Source organism: Xyrauchen texanus, chromosome 21 (genome assembly GCF_025860055.1).
Source record: "Xyrauchen texanus isolate HMW12.3.18 chromosome 21, RBS_HiC_50CHRs, whole genome shotgun sequence".
Classification (NCBI taxonomy): Eukaryota; Metazoa; Chordata; class Actinopteri; order Cypriniformes; family Catostomidae; genus Xyrauchen; species Xyrauchen texanus.
Window position 1 is genome coordinate 29,474,654 of NC_068296.1, and position 18,728 is coordinate 29,493,381.

At 40.4% G+C, this 18,728-nt stretch overlaps 1 protein-coding gene across 2 annotated transcripts; it reads left to right on the top strand.

Moving 5' to 3' along the window:
- Positions 1-932: 932 nt before the first annotated feature.
- Positions 933-15,693, top strand: LOC127661550 (long-chain fatty acid transport protein 2-like). 2 transcript variants are annotated; one of them, XM_052152305.1, is made up of 10 exons: positions 933-1,469; positions 5,945-6,154; positions 10,396-10,554; positions 10,860-10,984; positions 13,116-13,310; positions 13,405-13,495; positions 13,820-14,018; positions 14,609-14,706; positions 14,806-14,936; positions 15,018-15,693. In XM_052152305.1, exons 1-10 carry the CDS (start codon positions 989-991, stop codon positions 15,192-15,194), a joined length of 1,866 nt encoding a protein of 621 aa, XP_052008265.1. In that variant the 5' UTR covers positions 933-988; the 3' UTR covers positions 15,195-15,693. The 2 variants fall into 2 exon arrangements, with proteins under 2 accessions (XP_052008265.1, XP_052008266.1); XM_052152306.1 differs by lacking the exon at positions 13,116-13,310.
- The last annotated feature ends 3,035 nt before the right edge of the window (positions 15,694-18,728 follow it).

Here is an 18,728-nt window from a genome sequence, read left to right on the forward strand (position 1 = left end):
CTGAACACAAATTAAGATTTTTAAAAGAATATTTCAGCTCTGTATGTTCGTACAATACAAGTAAATGGTGACCAGAACTTTGAAGCTCCAAAAAGAACAAAGGCAGCATAAAAGTAATCCATAAAACTCCAGTGGTTTAATATTAGTCTTCTGAAGAGATGCAATCACTCACAACATTTACGTCATTTTATACTGTAAATCTCCATGTTCACTTTCAAAATGTGAAAGTAAAATTGGAGATTTATAGTATTAAAAAAAATCAGTTTCTCACCACACTTATAAAGTTTCTAAAGATATGGATTTAACCACTGGAGTCATATGAATTATGAAAATGTGCTTTTTGGAGTTTTAAAGTTCTGATCATCATTCACTTTCATTGTATGGAACTACAGAGCAGAAATATTCCTCTAAAAATATTTGTTTGTGTTCCTGAGCAGAAAGTCATACATATCTGGGATGACATGAGGGTGAGTAAATGATGAGAGAATTTTCATTGTTGGATGAAATATCTGTTTATATTTACAAATATGTGTTTAATCTCACAATTCTTATAATATAAAGTTGCTAAAAAAGCACAGAACACATAGGGCTAAAATGATCTACAATACAAAAGTTAAGTCTGTTGTTAAGTAAAATCTGTTTGTTATGGGTGTGAACCCTGCTTGGAAAAAAATCTGGTTATGCCAGAGGTAAAGCTGCAAACTAAGACAAATTTTGCAAGATTGTTAACCACAGCAAAGCCAAGTTGGTTAACCTGAATAAGTTAATGGATCATCTTATTATTATTTCAAAATAATAATAAGATGATGTTGGAATATGAGGGATTTTGAGTTGCAAACACTTTAAGCAACTCAGAGCTGAATTAAACTTTAAACCATGTTCATAATCACATCCATGTCGCTCCGCCTTCACGAGAAACAAAGAGTCTGGAACGAATTCAGTTTTTCAGCTCAAACAGGTCGCTTTTGTTTGTTTGTGAAACTCAAATATGTTCGTTCAGTCGCTTCTTTTGGCCGGATTTATCATCTGTCCGCTGATTCTCAGACTGTTTTACCCGTATTTGTGGACAGATTTTCTCTATCACACGGTTTTGATGCGTATTTTACTGAAGTTTGCTTCACGCAGAAGGCGGCGACCTCTGTTTCTCGCGCTGGATAGATTTCTCGAGCAGGTTGAAACAGGACCAAACAAGCCGTTTATTGTTTTCGAGAATAAAAGTTACACGTTTAAAGACGTGGACAGAGAGAGCAACAGAATAGCGAACGCGTTACGGACCGCGTCGGTTCTCAGACCCGGAGACACGGCGGTTCTGTTCATGTTGAACGAACCCACGTTTATCTTCAGCTGGCTCGCGCTGGCGAAACTCGGCTGCTCGTGCGCGCTCCTCAACAGCAGCATCCGCGCACGGAGTTTGATTACGAGTTTGATCAGATGCTGCAGCGGCGTGAAACTCCTGATAGCGTCTGCAGGTGAGAGGAGCGACCAGCCAGCACATCTGTATAACGGTGGAAACATAAAAGAGGCTAATGCTTCTATGCACTTCTAAAAATGCCACAAATCGCATTTAAGGTTTAGGGTTAGCAGTAATAATTATTTTTTAATTTAAAGAAATAGTTCAAACAGAAATTAAAATTGTCATTATTTACGTATACTCATGACGTTCCAAACCTGTATCTTACGTTTACATTTATTCATTTGGCAGAGGCTTTTATCCAAAGCGACTTACAAAAGAGGAAAACATAAGCGAATCATCTTAAGGAGACAGTGGTACGAAAAGTGCCATACTACAAAGTTTCACTATCATCAGAATAGTATACAAAACAGATTAACTTTTTTTTTATTCATTTTTTTTAGTGACTGGTTAAGTGCTTTTGGAAAAGATGTGTTTTTAACCGATTTTTGAAGACAGAGAGTGAGTCAGCTTCACGGATTGAGTTGGGAATTTCATTCCACCACCGTGGTATGATGAAACTGAGAGTCCGGGAAAGTGTTTTGGTGCCTCTTTGTTTTGGTACGACAAGGCGACGTTCCTTAGCTGACCGCAGGCTTCTGGTGGGAACGTAGCTCTGCATAAATGTTTTAGGTATGCTGGAGCAGACCCAGTGACTGTTTTGTATGCCAGCATCAGGGCCTTGAATTTAGTACGTGCATGAACCGGCAGCCAGTGGAGAGAGACAAAGAGTGGTGTAACATGCTCTCTTTGATTCATTAAAAACCAGATGTGCTGCTGCATTCTGGATCATTTGCAGAGGTCTAATACCACATGCAGGAAGGCCTGCAATGAGAGCGTTACAGTAGTCCAGTCTAGTTATGACAAGTGACTGAACAAGCAGTTGTGTGGCATGTACAGAGAGGAAAGGTCTTATCTTCCTAATATTGTAGAGTGTAAATCTACATGATCTTGCAGTCTTTGAGATGTGGTCTGAAATTTAGCTCATCATCAATGGTTACCCCTAGATTTCTGACTGTTTTGGAAGGCGAAACTGTAGTTGGACCCAGCTGCACAGTGATGTTGTGTTCAACAGCAGGGTTGGCTGGAAAGACAAGGAGTTTGGTCTTGGCTGGGTTGGAGTTGAGTTGCAGGTGGTGTTCCTTCATCCAGGCTGAGATGTCTGCCAGACAGGCAGCGATTTGAGCGGTCACTGTGGTGTCGTTGGGCTAGAAAGACAAGTAGAGTAGCGTGTCGTCAGCGTAGCAGTGGTAAGAGAAACCATGTGACTGGATGATGGGTCCTAATGACGTTGTGTATATGGAGAAGAGAAGTGGCCCAAGCACTGATCCCTGAGGTACCCCAGTAAGTAACTGATGTGGCTTGGATACCTCCCCTCTCCAGGCTACCTCAAAGGACCTTTCTGGGAGATAGGAGTTGAACCATCCAAGCACAGTTCCGGTGATGCCCAGTTTATAGAGGGTGGAGAGATCTGATGGTTGACTGTGTCAAAGGCAACAGAAAGGTCCAGCAGGATCAGAACGGATGATCTGGATTCAGCCTTCGCCTGTCTCAGCGACTCCGTAGACAGACTGCAGGGCAGTCTCAGTGGAGTGTCCACTTTTGAAGCCTGACTGATTGTCATCCAGCAGCTTGTTCTGTGAGAGATTGATTGAAAACTGCACTTTCAAATGTTTTTGCAATGAATAAGATGAGAGAGACTGGTCTGTGGTGTTCTATCTGTGTGGGGTTAAGTGCAGGTTTCTTCAGCATTGGGGTTACTCAAGCCTGCTTAAATGTAGTGGGAAAAGTGCCTGCAAGAAGAGATGTGTTAATTATGTGTGTAAGTGCAGGTAGGATGGACGGAGAGATGGCCTGGAGAAGGTGTGATGAAATGGGGTCAAGGGAACAGGTGGTGGGGTGGTTGGAGAGGAGGAGTTTAGAGACCTCGGTGTCAGTTAAAGGAGAGAACATAGAGAAAGAAGAGTTGCATAGTGGTGGATGGGGAGGGCAGAGAAGTGTGTTGAATGTTCTAAACAAGCTACGAGTGTCTGTGGTGCTGTTGATCTTGGTCTGGTAATTTGAAGTTTTTGCAGCTTTAACGTTATCTGAAAAAGTTGCAAGCAGAAGATGATATTTATCTAGATTGGCTGGATTCCGCCATCTCCTCTCAGCTGCTTTGAGATGTTCACGAAGGGCGTCAGACAGCCAGGGGCTGGGTGGTGTAGTATGTGCTGGTCTAGAGGAGAGAGGACAGATGTTGTCTAGAGAGATTGTTAAAGTAGAGTTAAGTGTGTCTGTGGCAGTGTTTACATCAAGCGTGGAAAATACATTTATTGTGGGAAGAGAGGCAGAGACATCCGTGGAAAGGCGAGAGGGTGAGAGGGAACGGAGGTTACGGCGAAAGGAAACCAAAGGTGGAGTCGGTTTTACTATGGATGGGAGAATCATGTTGAATTGAACAAAGTAGTGATCAGAGACATGTAAAGGTGTAACAAGAATATTTGAGGTGGTACAGTTGTGTAAAAATGAGGTCCAGCTGGTTGCCCAATCTGTGAGTTGCTGTGGTGTGTAGTCTTTGTAGTCTGAATTGTCAAATGAGGCCAGAAGAGTATTCAGTTCAATGGCCTGGGGCTTGTCTTGGTGTATGTTGAAATCGCCAAGAACCACAAGTGGCCTGTCATCCTCTGGCGAGGAGGACAGCAGGACATCCAACTCCTCAAGAAAGCTTGTCAGCTGACCTGGAGGGCGATAGATGACAACAACATGTATTTTTGGGTTGGGTTGCATTGTAGTAATGGCATGGAATTCAAAAGATGTATTGTTACATAGTGAAGCCTGTGGTGATAAAGTCCAGTTATTATGAATGAGCAAACCTGTTCCCCCATCCCTACCAGTATGTCGAGGTGTGTGAGAGAAGAAGTTGTTGTTGGAGAGAGCAGCAGGTGTTGCTGTATCCTCAGGATGTATCCATGTCTCCGTCAGTGCCAGGATGCTGAGGGTGGACTGTGTGGCGAAAGCTGGAATGAAGGCAGTTTTGTTCACAGCAGACTGGCAGTTCCAGAGTCCCACTGAGAACGAGCGTGGAGCAGGTGTTGAAGTGCAAACTGGCCGTAAGTTGTGTGGGTTGCGTTTGGTCTTGCATCTGTATCTTGTGAACGGTCTACAACAGATAACAGGGATGTGCTTGAAGGCATGTGTTATTAGTGAACTAGACATGTTAGTATGTATATGTACAATTTTTGTATAAGTAGACCAGAAAGTGGAGTCTTTGCACAGCTCTTTTTTTCTTTCAAGCTCCAAAAATTTCCTTAAAAGCACATCTAAAATGGTCCATATGACTCCTGCTTAATATTCCTAGTCACAAGACCCCAAATTTAGTGCAATGACATGGCAATACTACTAATAAACTTATTTAAAAACGTATTTAAACTTATAAAATATACATACCCATCATATTTCAAAAGTTACATTTATTCTTAATTTTAATATCAGTTACGTACATTTGGTTGTTCTGTTTTATATTTTATGTTGTTTAATTAATATTTACGGCATTATTTAAATTTCACATGTGTTACCCTGATGGTGTTTGTGTGAGTGACACTGAGCGCTGTCTCTACTTGTTTATTGGTTATTGCTCATGGAAGGGCCTCTGTTGATGAACTTTATGTCAATATGTGCCCTTTTGTTATTAATACGGTGATTAACAATACATTTTAAAGTGAAAAGCAGATTTTTACAGGTTCAGAAGTTTAATATCAAGTTTATTATTTAATAATATAAACGATGGTAATGCCCTGTAAAATATTCAGGCATCAAAATTACATCCCGTAAAGCCTGAAACGTGGTTACTGTATTTTTTACAGTGAATTTCTGGCAACCACAGCTGCCAATTTTTTACCGTAAATTTAACAGGATCTTTTTACAGTGAACGCTTGTTCCACGCTAGTGATGGCATCCCTGCTAACAGGCAATAGTGATTGCCATCCTATTTGTTTAAAAATGTGCCATGTTCATTTTTACACAGCTTTATTATTGAAGCTAGGTGTGATTTTAACATGTTTGTGTATGGTACTATGGTAACAGTAGCTTGCTGATGTTGGCTGTGTCATTTCATCACCTGTGCAAAAAATAAATAACTTTTTTTTACAATTTTACAACACATTTTCAAACCGATGCTTCACGTTTGGTTATGACACGTGCAAGAATGAATGCCAAACCGGATGTGATGCGTCAGTGAGCCATTTTTTATGGCCTTTTTATGGGATAGGGAAAGTAGAGAGGTGACTGGGAATGGGATTGGAAAAGGACCTCTCGAACTCGGGTCACCCATGATGCATCAGCACCACATGCCATGAGCACAGTCTGCCAGGATACAGCTCTGACCAGCAAGCCATTTTTTAATCTGAATGCAAACATGAATGAGATTTGAGAGCTGCAACAGAGTGTTGTAGTGTGTTACTGCTGTTGTGATGTGGTTTAAATTGTGTTGTTTGGGGTTTGTTGTCATCTCAGAGCTGCAGGGTGCTGTAGAAGAGGTGAGTGAAGATCTGCAGCAGGATGGAGTAAAGATCTTCATCGTGGCTGAAGATCTCAAATCATCGTATATGAAGAGTTTGACCAGAGCAATGCGAGAATCAGCAGACACAGCTGTTCCTCAAACTCTCAGAGCAAATGTGTCCTTCACTTCACCTGCAGTCTACATATATACATCTGGAACCACAGGTCACTCACACACATAATATTCCTTTAGAGTGTACGGTTACAGAAATATAAGGGTTACACAGTTAATAGTTTACTCAGTTTAAGCATACGTTTTTACCATTCTTAATAGTTTTTATGAAGTTACCTTTACTCTCTTAACCGTAAAGTTGTCATTAATAAAAACATTTAAGTGGTCCTAATTAAACAGTACTTGAAATGTCACATTTTGGAATCATAACTCAAATATATACGTTCTTTAAACTTTGGCTTCAAGCACTACTAACGCTAGGTACGTATGTAACTGTGGTTCTGTGAATTCCGGATGACCGCCAGAGGCAGTGTTAAGCACTAATGAATAATCACAGCTCCAGCTAGATAGGTCGAGAAAATATAACAACAAAGTCACATCGTGATGTAGACATAGCAAGAATTGAATCCGCAGTAGCTCGGAACTCAGTCTTGGAATGCTTTTTGCACAATCCGAATGACAAAGGACTATGGCGGTCATCCGGAATTCACAGAATATGTAACTAGCATTCGGTTTCATTCCTACCTACCACCAGAGGCAGTGTTAAGTACTAATGGATGACACATACCAACACAGTCATAAGGAATGCCACCCACCTGAAGTCATAAAGGTTGCTCCTGAAGAACTGCAGAACTCACACCATGAGAAGCAGCAACATTAACCATGTAGAACCATGCAAATGTACATGGAGAAGTCCAGGTAGCAGCAGCACAGAAATCTGCCAAGGAAACACCTCGAAAGGCAGCCCAAGATGAAGAGACCGTCCTAGTAGAATGGCAAGTAACACCTTCTGGTAAGGGTATTTGAGCCTTATCATATGCCAATTTCATCACTTCTACAATCCTGCATGACAGTCTCTGCTTAGACAAAGGTGCACCACCATGACAGACAAATAACTGATCTGTCTGAACGTTGCGGTATAATAAACATAAGACTTTAAAGCACGTATGGGTCACATTAGATGATCTCTCATAACCACATTTGATGGAGATTAGGGCAGACGAAAAGCAGCCAGATTAATAGACAGATTCACAAATTGTGGTAGCAGTACTTTTGGAAGAAAGGTTGGATTAGGACGAAGAATAACCCCTGAATCCTCTGGCAACCAGCGCAAACACAACTCACTCACAGTGAGTACATGCATCTCACTTACTCGTTTAGCAGAAGCAACAGCTAACAGGAATGCTGTATTTAAAGACACCCACTTAATATCTGCCTCGCCCATTGGTTCGAATGGTGATGTACTAAGAAATCGAAGACAAGTGGCAAGTCCCACACAGGAGAAAGAGTCCCACGAACCAGCTTTAAGCGCCTTGCCCCCTTCAAAAAAATTGTAAAAACAAGATAATGAGACCCCACAGAAGAACCATCAATTGGGGCATGATGTTCATATATGGCAGTGACATACACCTTTAAAGTAGAAGCCGCTTTATTGTTGTCCAATAAGTGATGCAAAAAACTCAAAACCTTTGGCACAGTACAGTGAAATGGATCAGTTCCCTGAGCTCCACATCATGAAGAGTATACTCTCCATGAAGAGTATAGTATCACAATCTGCTAGAACTGGGTTGGCCCCAGTGGCCAAATCCAAAGCTGAATGCAAACCGGCTCCAGATGCCAAACGCGCCCGTCCATATGGGAGAGGAGATCTCTCCTATTGGGAAGCTGCCACAGCTCACACTCTAACAGATAGAAGGAGAGGGAACCATGATCTGGCCGCCCATCAAGGCACCACCAGAAGTACCCTGCACTTAGGGATATTCTGTGTAGCGTCTCCCAAAACAGTGGAAAAGGAGGGAATTCATACTGCAGGCATTTCGACCACTCATGGGTCAGAGCATCCAGTCCCAATGGACTTGACTTTTCGGTCCTCGCAAACCACCAACAGCAATGAATCGTCATTTCCAATGCAAACAAATCTACCTCTGACTCACCGAAGCATTGCCAGATCAACTGTACATCATCTGGGTGAAGCCTCCATTCTCCCGGATGTAGTAGATCCCTGTATAGAGCGTCTGTCACCTGATTGTTCGATCCTGTGTCTCTGGTATTGAATAGCGATGGTGCATTGGAGCTGGCGGCATCCTAAAATTAGGTGCCTGTTGTACCTGAGTCAGCTGGCGGGAAGCTTCCAACAACTTCACCCTCTTCTCCAATACCTCAGAGACTTTGGGGCCAAACAGATGCCCTGGTATGATTGGCAGGTCCCTCAGAGTCTTTTACAATCTTCAGGCAGCTTTGCCTGAGCAAGCCACACCTGGTGTTGGGCCGTCAGCAGGGATGCTGAAAATGTTCCCAGTTTGCGAGTCACATGACCCATGGCCAACAAAGCCGTTTGTAGGAACTGAGGTACCAAAGTGTCTACATTTGATGACCCCAATGTGGTGTTGCAGGCAAGAAGCAGCTGGCAGATAGTATTCTCTGCTCGACTTAAATAGGCCACTGATTCGTAAGCCTTCTTTAATAGTGTCAGTACATCCACACTGTGCACTTGGACACCGTACATTACTTCTTAAAGCCTCATCTGGTGAAACTATTAAAGCTGCCACCGTTTGTTCGATTTCCAGAGCTTGCCCCACACGTATGGAGTCAGCCTCAGCCATTGAAGCTAGGGTACGGGCCATCTTTGATCTCCTTTTAGGCACATTGGAACCTGTCAGAGCACTTGAAAACTCTGAAACAAAGTATTTACATGGTGGCATGGCAAATGCGTTGTATCTGATGTTTGCTTGAAAAACACATGCTGACGCATGGCGCTTCTGAGCACACCGTGGGGCTAAATCATGCTGTGCGAGGCTAACAGGCTAGCGAGGATCTAACTCGGTGAGGCGTTATACTACAATTCAAACACGGATTCGTCAAAGCTTCTCTTAAATGCTGGATTCCTAAACAAGATGGGCAGCGATCCTGTCCGTCATCAGGGAGGGAGAAGCGTATTTGGACACAGCTTACATCTCGGCAGGAAACCGGTGACAATGGAGCTGTGAGCCATGAGACAGCCGATTACTGCATGCCCTCGGTTAGGACCATAGGGAATCAGACAGCCAAGATATAATGAATACAAATGTGGACTATCAATTTTATCTTCGGATCGAACCGAAAATAGTAAGTTGTGAACGACAAGCAAGCCAGAGAAACACAAGAATGAAATAACCGGCCGCCGGATAGCACCGTATGGTCCACAATAATTTTTCACTGGAAATAACCATGTAATGGCAGATAAATCAATAAATAATAAAGGTTAAGGGGCAACCGTTAACTTAGCGTGGTCAGATACCAGCCACCGGATAGTACCGTGAACCGTAGTGTATATTCAGCACTAACAATCAGAAAATTTAATAATATACACTCACAAAAGATGAAGTTTTGTCCAGATGAATAGTGAAGAGCGCGCTGTCATAGCTTGAGAGAGTCCTCGCTAATCAGGTAAGCTGCACTGAAAAGCACAGAGAAACGACCTATATTAGAGCGAGAAAGTGAAAGAGACTGAGTACTGAGCTACTGCGGATTATATTCTTGCTCTTGACTTTGTTGTTATATTTTCTCGACCTATCTAGCTGCCGCTGCGATTATCCATTAGTGCTTAACACTACCTTTGGCGGTCAATAGGAATGAAACAGAACTCATATTATCAAGTACAAAATTACAGCTGTGTGGAATACTCATAAGCCCTTGCGCTTGAATAAATTATGAATATTTGGTCAAAACAAGGGAACTTACGTAGAAAAATAATTATTATTATTTAAAAACGTAAATAGTTTTAATTCTAATGACTGTTGTTGTTGTTTTGTTGTTGCTGGTTGATGGTTGAGATTTTTGTGAAGTCACCATGAGGGTGATTAATGTTACCTCTGGTGAACTTGGAGCCTGTTAAGTTTCAGACATCCTTCTTTACTCAATTTAACTTTACAAAAGTGCAGATTTATGTGCACTAAAAGTATATCCAATGTGCCATATGGTTAACCAAGCGTCCAGTCATAATTCCCATTTACTGTTAGACATAATAACTCCATTTAAATATAAACAATGACAATTTAATCACAGATTAGATAAGTTTTCTTGTAACTAGTTATACGTACATTTACTTAGATATTTCAAGGTTGAAATTGTTTTGCATGCTTTTTCTAATTAAGATCAACTACTTAGATTTTACAGTGAATGTGTCAGTCCTGAATGTGTTTATAGGGTTTGCACTATAATGATGAAGTTAGCTCTGTCTGTGTGTGTGTTTCAGGTCTTCCTAAAGCAGCAGTGATAAATGAAACGCGCCTGCTCGCCGCTCTCGCTGTGTTAGCGTCTAATGGCGTTACAGACCGTGATGTCATTTATGTGACTCTTCCTCTATATCACACAGCGGGCTTCCTCATTGGCTTCTTGGGCTCTGTAGAAACAGGTTCTGTGTCTGTATGTGTGCTCTAATGTGTGCACACTTCATGAGCCTCTGATTGTGATTAGGGACTCTTTTAATATTTTCTCTCTCTCCTTATAAAAGACTTCTTTGTGTATGGTTGTAAAGCATTGCACAGCACAAATATTCAATTTTAACTGGGTTAAAGGTCGAGTCACTCCAGCTTTCTCACACTCCAGCACCCTCACATTATAAATACACAAAAATTTCACAATCTTCATGTTTTTTTCTCTTAATATTACATATGTGTGTAGTACATGATCACAATAATCTATTTCTCTCATTTTCAGGTTCAACCATAGTTTTGCGTCGCAAGTTTTCTGCCTCTCAGTTCTGGGACGAGTGTCGATCACATAAAGTGACTGTGATTCAGTATATTGGAGAAGTTCTGCGCTATCTGTGTAACACACCACAGGTACAGAACCAACAGCACAGTGGTTAGACACTCTATGGGTGGTTAGAAACTCAATTCACAGCATTTGTGGCATGATATTATTGTAATTAAAAATGTATTAATTTGTAAAAATGTTGTCTTGTCCCAAAAACAAACAAACATTGTGGTTATTGTAAGGTGCTTACAATGGAAGTGAATGGAGCCAGTCCATAATCACTAATATTGGATATAACTCTACACAGACAAGTTTAGTAAGCAATGTTATCTCACTAAAATCATGTTAACACATATTATAAATTATGTTTACATTTTGTTGTTACACTTTAAATGCTGTGTATTTTAGCATTTATGGACTGGCTCCATTCACATCCATTATAAGTTCCTTACTGTAACTGTTTGTTTTAACAAGCTAGGGACAAGCCAGACATATTTTTTGTGGTAATCAAAATGATGCCACAAATGCTGTTGGTTCACCTTAAAGGAATATTCCACCCAAAACTGTAAATTCTCTCATCATTTACTCATCCTCATCCCAGATGTGTATGGCTTTCTTTCTTCTGCTGAACACAAACGATTTTAGAAGAATATTTCAGCTCTGTAGATCCATACAATGCAATTGAATGGTGACCAATCCTGTGAACAAAAAGCACATAAAGGCAGCATAAACGTAATCCATAAATCTCCAGTGGTTTAATCCATGTATTCTGAAGTGATCTAATCAGTTTTGGTTGAGAACAGATACAAATATAACACATTTTTTACTATAAATTTTACCATTGCAGTCTCTAGGCACGATCATGATTTCAAGCTTCCTAGTGCTTGACGCATGCACAGTGTGCTAGATGCTGCTTGAAAGTGCAATTGAGCTTGAAATAATGAGCGCCAAACAGAGTGCAGATGTCAAGATTTACAGTGAAAATGGAGTTACATTTTGAACTGTTTTTCACTCAAAACCAATTGGATCACTTCAGAAGACATTGATTAAACCACTTATGGATAACTTATATGCTGCATTTATGTGCTTTTTGGAGCTTCAAAGTTCTGGTCACCATTCATTTGAATTGTATGGAGCTACAGAGCTAAGACATTTTTCTAAAATTCTTTGTTTGTGTTCAGCAGAAGAAAGAAAGTCATACACATCTTGGATGGCATGAGGGTGAGAAAATTAGGACAAAATTTTCATTTTTTTTGTGAACTTTTTTTTTAAGTTATGTTGAATCCAAAACATTTCTTACCAGAATATATTTAATTTCACTGGTATATGAAAGTACAGTATTTAGTGATTAATAGTGGTTAACAGTTCTTTACTGTACTTTAGTTTACAATATATTCGTTTACAGTAAACTATCGTATATTAGATTACAGTTGTGTTTATGTCAGTGTGAAAGTCAGCTGACTGTGAAACAGATTTAGAGTGCTGGCAGCTCAGTGCGGTCAGTGAGGCCATGGTGTGTGTGCAAAAGAGTGTTCGCAGTAGTAGGCGTACAGCTGTTACTCTTGTAAACTGATCTCAGCACAGCTGGTTCTTACAAATTGCTTTATTATTTCTACTCTAATCTGTCTTGAATCTCTCAGTGCAGTTACACACTTCACACAGCTCAAGACATCTTCAGACTCATTAATTAAATGGCAGTTTTAAATTAAACCACCGATTTGAACTTTTATTCATGGTTGTCGTAGTTTGGGTGGTGGAATGTAAACAGTCTTACTTTGGTCACTGAAACTGGATCCTGAAAGAGCAGATGAGCTCCAATCTCACAGCGCCATGTGATCATCCTGCCATCCAATGAGAGAGAAGTTTAAGGGCCAGGCGCCGATCTGGGAATAGCTACTGGCCTTTATTTGGAATAACGTATCAGTCAATGAAGCTGATATCCTGAATGCATTATGACATATATGGAGTTGATCACGTTTTATGATGTTTGATTTTAGGTTTTGTCATACCCTAAACTGTAAATACCAATACAAAAATGATCTTTAAATTCATCTGATTTGGCTATTAAATGAACATATGGAGAGATTATATTCATCTATAATTTGTTTATTATCTGTGTAATCCTCATAACAGATGAAGAACGGGACACAGACTCAGATGTTTGTCCTCAAGCTGCCAATTTATTCTGCTTATCATCCATTTGTTTGAGTTTTTCAGAGAGAGAACGATAAAGTCCACAGTGTGCGTTTGGCTATTGGGAATGGACTTCGGGCAGACGTGTGGAGGGAATTCCACAATAGGTTTGGCAAAATTGAAGTCAGAGAGTTTTACGCCTCCACAGAGGGAAATGTTGGTTTTGTGAACTACGCTGGAAAGATAGGCGCTATTGGACGTGTCAGCTTTCTGCACAAAGTACAACTATATTTCTGCACACATCTGAAACTCAGAGAGCTTTTTAATGAAGAATATTAGGTAAATTTTCTTGTGTTTGTCTTTGGTAATACAGAAACTGTTCCCGTATGCACTCATTAAATACGATACAGAGCGAGACGAGCCGGTCAGAGACTCCACAGGCCTGTGCATCGAGGTGCCTAAAGGTCAGAGGTCACACACATAAATAAGAAACATGAGAGAGGGGGTAAACATGTTTGATCTATCTCTGGAGTTCCCTTTAGCAACTCAACTACAAAAAAGAATTCCTTCAAGTCAGAAATGTATCCCATGAAAGAGTCTGAAATTACTGTAAAACTGGCTAAAAACAAACTGTAGAATTTAGAATGCACACTCAAGTAACTTCATGAGGTGCATCCCGAGAAGTTTTTTTAAAACATTTTAGGGAGTTCCCTTGTATTCTGGACCTACAACTCAAAAAAGTTCTATAAATTTAGTTGACATTTTGAAAAATGTGTGTTTATTTTCAGGGCAGACAGGGCTGCTGGTGTCCAAGATCACAGAAATCGCTCCGTTTGTCGGTTATGCTCAAAATAAGCAGCAAACTGAGAAAAAGAGACTATGCAATGTGTTTAAGAGTGGCGATGTGTATTTCAACAGTGGAGATTTAATGAAGATTGATAATGAGAATTTTATCTACTTCCAGGATCGAGTCGGAGACACATTCAGGTATTTTCATGTTGGGCTGCTGTCAAATATTGTATTTCAGAAACTTTTTAAAGCTGTACCTTGTAATTTCTGTGGCACTAGCGGCACCAAACTGAATTGCAAAAATAACTAAATGGTCTGCACTTATATAGCGCCTTTTTAAGGCCTTAACAGTATTCAAAGCACTTTACACTGCGTCTCATTCACCCATTCACACACCATGGCTGCAGAGCTCAAGATGCAACTTATTGTGCTCAGAATAATGACCACCACCGAATGTGGTTTCGGTGATGCGATCAGGATGCATCTTGAGTGCACTTATACCTGGCATTTAATGTGGTCTAGTGTTATCCGACAGCGATCCGATCACTGAAAACTCTTTTTAATGGAAGGTTTAATTGGGCCCATGAGAAAACATCAGACCCCATTAGACCACATCAGACTTTAGACCTTTCAGATCCCATTAGTCTCCAAAGAAACACCATCAAACCACTTCAGACCCTCATTAGACCACACTGGATCACATCAGACCGTATTAGACCTCAGTTCAGATTGCAATTCCGTTTAGTGCCATTAGAAATGAGACACTTTTGAATGGTTGTCATGTGCAGGTGGAAGGGGGAGAATGTGGCAACCACTGAAGTCTCTGACATCCTCAGTATGCTGGACTTTGTTGAGGAAGCAAATGTTTACGGAGTGCAAGTTCCAGGTTTGATGATGTTGAATTTGGTCTGAATATTATGAATACTAGGCTACTTCGAATGCGGCATTACTGACACCCTCCATGTGTTCTTTTTTGTTTTATAAGGTCACGAGGGGCGCATTGGAATGGCTGCAGTGAAAATCAGGGGGGGAATGGAGTTTGACCGCTGCAAAATGTTTAACCATGTCTGTAGTTTCCTGCCTGCTTATGCACTTCCTCGATTTATACGAATTCAGGTAAAATTCTACCCATAAGACAAGCATTTACACATGCATGAAGGTGATATAAGGGTGATATTGTTGAATTCTTCTCTGTAGAACTCTATGGAAGTGACCGGGACCTTTAAACAGCTTAAGTTGAAGCTCGTGCAAGATGGATTTGACCCCACGGTGACCTCTGAATCACTGTACTTCCTTTGTGAGCGAGAGAGAATGTTTGTATCATTAACTTCCTCCATCTATGAGCAGATCTTATCTGGCAGCATCAAACTTTGATTTGTTTGTCCAGTTTGGTAAATGCACAGGGGAGGTTAGTATTATTATGATAAAAATATTCAAATCAATACTATGTTGTTATTATTAATAATAATATTCTATTCTATTATTATGTAGGTTAATATAATTCATGTACTAAAGAAGAACAGATGGTTAGTGTGACAACAAGTCAACATAAATTGCAGATTGTGAAAACTTAAACCCTGTTACTGCTAGCTACTGATCAAATGTCTGTCCATATAGAGCAGCTGTTTTTCTTTTTGTATGTATTCATATTTCTATATAAACCCGCAGTTTCAGTCTAATAGATCAAAGGTACCTCGCATTCGAGTTTATCTGCATTTATTGTCATTAGTGTGTTGATGTCTGTGATCAGTATTACAGTTTACCTCCTGAATTCCTGTGAAGCTATTAAATCAGCATTTTTGTATGTATATGTATTTACCTTTTGGTTGTCATATTTATCACAAACATTTTGCTCTCATGTTTAATAAATTAATGCAATTTATTTTGTACATATACTTATTATTTATAAAACATTTTGAAAACATAGAATAATATAGTATATTCCAACTGTGTGGCAGTAATGCAGTTTATTAGTCACAGTGAGGGTGCAAAACCTGATTAAACTCAAGGGGTCAAGGATTAGCTGCTTAACATGGTCCAGTTAGCCCCTGCTGGTAGATGCTGTAACTACATCATATGATCCGAAAGCATACCTTTATCCAGTGACTCTTGTCATTTAAAGGTATAGACAAATAATTGTTTGGAGGCAACATAAATCTCAAATATTTCATAATAATGCAAAAGATGTTCACCAGTGCCTGATTTTTTTTAAAGACTTTTGAAGACTCTCCCGCAATATAAATATGCAAGACAGAATATTTAATGATGTTACAGTGTCATGAAATCCTAGTTACATCACAGAAGACAGCTATTGATTCTTAGAGAATTTATCCAATGCTTTTGATCCAAAGCAACCACAGTCTCAGTGTCAGACTGCATATTGCATACAAAAATGGAAAGCGTTTATAAAGCTAAAATCTGACTGGCTGGCTTCCAGGGGTCAGGGTGCAAAGGTCATCATTCCAGAACTTTACCAGAACTAACAGCTGGATTTGGATGAATGTATGAAGCACACCAGAATATAGCCATGGATTTGTTGATCAGGAGATTTGGCATTTGCTTGAGGCAATCATTGCATGTGTAACGTCATGTAAAAATGATTATTACTAGAACAGTCAACAACACTAGTGGTGTACTATTTAATATTCAAATATACACTCACCTAAAGGATTATTAGGAACACCATACTAATACTGTGTTTGACCCCCTTTCGTCTTCAGAACTGCCTTAATTCTATGTGGCATTGATTCAACAAGGTTGAAAGCATTCTTTAGAAATGTTGGCCCATATTGATAGGATAGCATCTTGCAGTTGATGGAGATTTGTGAGATGCACATCCAGGGCACGAAGCTCCCGTTCCACCACATCCCAAAGATGCTCTATTGGGTTGAGATCTGGTGACTGTGGGGGCCATTTTAGTACAGTGAACTCATTGTCATGTTCAAGAAACCAATTTGAAATGATTCAAGCTTTGTGACATGGTGCATTATCCTGCTGGAAGTAGCCATCAGAGGATGGGTCCATGGTGGCCATAAAGGGATGGACATGGTCAGAAACAATGCTCAGGTAGGCCGTGGCATTTAAGCGATGCCCAATTGGCACTAAGGGGCCTAAAGTGTGCCAAGAAAACATCCCCCACACCATTACACCACCACCACCACCAGCCTGCACAGTGGTAACAAGGCATGATGGATCCATGTTCTCATTCTGTTTATGCCAAATTCTGACTCTACCATCTGAATGTCTCAACAGAAATCGAGACTCATCAGACCAGGCAATATTTTTCCAGTCTTCAACTGTCCAATTTTGGTGAGCTCTTGCAAATTGTAGCCTCTTTTTCCTATTTGTAGTGGAGATGAGTGGTACCGGTGGGGTCTTCTGCTGTTGTAGCCCATCCGCCTCAAGGTTGTGCATGTTGTGGCTTCACAAATGCTTTGCTGCATACCTCGGTTGTAACGAGTGGTTATTTCAGGCAAAGTTGCTCTTCTATCAGCTTGAATCAGTCGGCCCATTCTCCTCTGACCTCTAGCATCAACAAGTCATTTTCAGCCCACAGGACTGCCGCATACTGGATGTTTTCCCTTTTCACACCATTCTTTGTAAACCCTAGAAATGGTTGTGCGTGAAAATCCCAGTAACTGAGCAGATTGTGAAATACTCAGACCGGCCCGTCTGGCACCAACAACCATGCCACGCTCAAAATTGCTTAAATCACCTTTCTTCCCCATTCTGACATTCAGTTTGGAGTTCAGGAGATTGTCTTGACCAGGACCACACCCCTAAATGCATTGAAGCAACTGCCATGTGATTGGTTGATTAGATAATTGCATTAATGACAAATTGAACAGGTGTTCCTACTAATCCTTTAGGTGAGTGTATATATATATATATACACACACACACTGTTTGCCCCCCAACCCCCCCAAAAGTATTTCAAAATATATTATTTTAAACAATCCCATAAGCTTAACCCACTAAACTTGCATTTTACTTAGACCAAACTGATCTCTTTTACAGGTAAACAAGGTATAAAGTGAAATGTTGTATAAATGCTTACTTGTGAGTTTTGCCATTTTGAAGTTCACCATGCTATCTTCTGAATGCTGTAGTAATTCCAATGGAGCGCACAAACAGAATTGAGTGGGAAGTTTGAGTGTGAATTTTCAATAACAAATGCATCTGGGCCCATCAACTTTGAAAACAAATGTTTATATATGCTTAAATATGTGGGCCCAACAGTTTATTCAAGGCCCCCTCAACAGGGACCTGTGACTCTTTTTTTTGTGCAACTCTTTAACCTTATAACGCCGCATGTATCATATCTCAAGCCTCTACATCAACAGGATATGTATGAGATTTCTGCTGTCTCCAGGTGAATGTTTTCATGCTGTATTGGAACTAGAAGATCTTGTTATATAATTTTCCAAAATAGCTGCCTTCATGTTTTGATGCACTCATCTTTATTTATTTATTTATTATGAATCCCCTTTTCTCCCAATTCGCTCACCTCAATCTGGGTGGCGGAGGACAAGTCTCAGTTGCCTCCGCTTCTGAGACAGTCAATCTGTGCATTTTATCACATGGCTCATTGTGCATGACATCGCAGAGACTCACAACAGGTGGAGGCTCATGCTACTCTCCACGATCCACGCACAAATTACCACACGCCCCATTGAGAGTGAGAACCCCTAATCATGACCACAAGGAGGTTACCCCATGTGACTCCACCCTCCATAGCAACCGGGCCAATTTGGTTGCTTAGGAGGCCTGGCTGGAGTCACTCAGCACACCCTGGATTCAAACTCACTACTTTAAATAGTTTGAAATACTTGAATTTAGACATTTTTACAGGTTTTACAGTCAGTAAGAAAGAAAGAAAGAAAAAAGAGAGTATCTTAAAGCAGATTA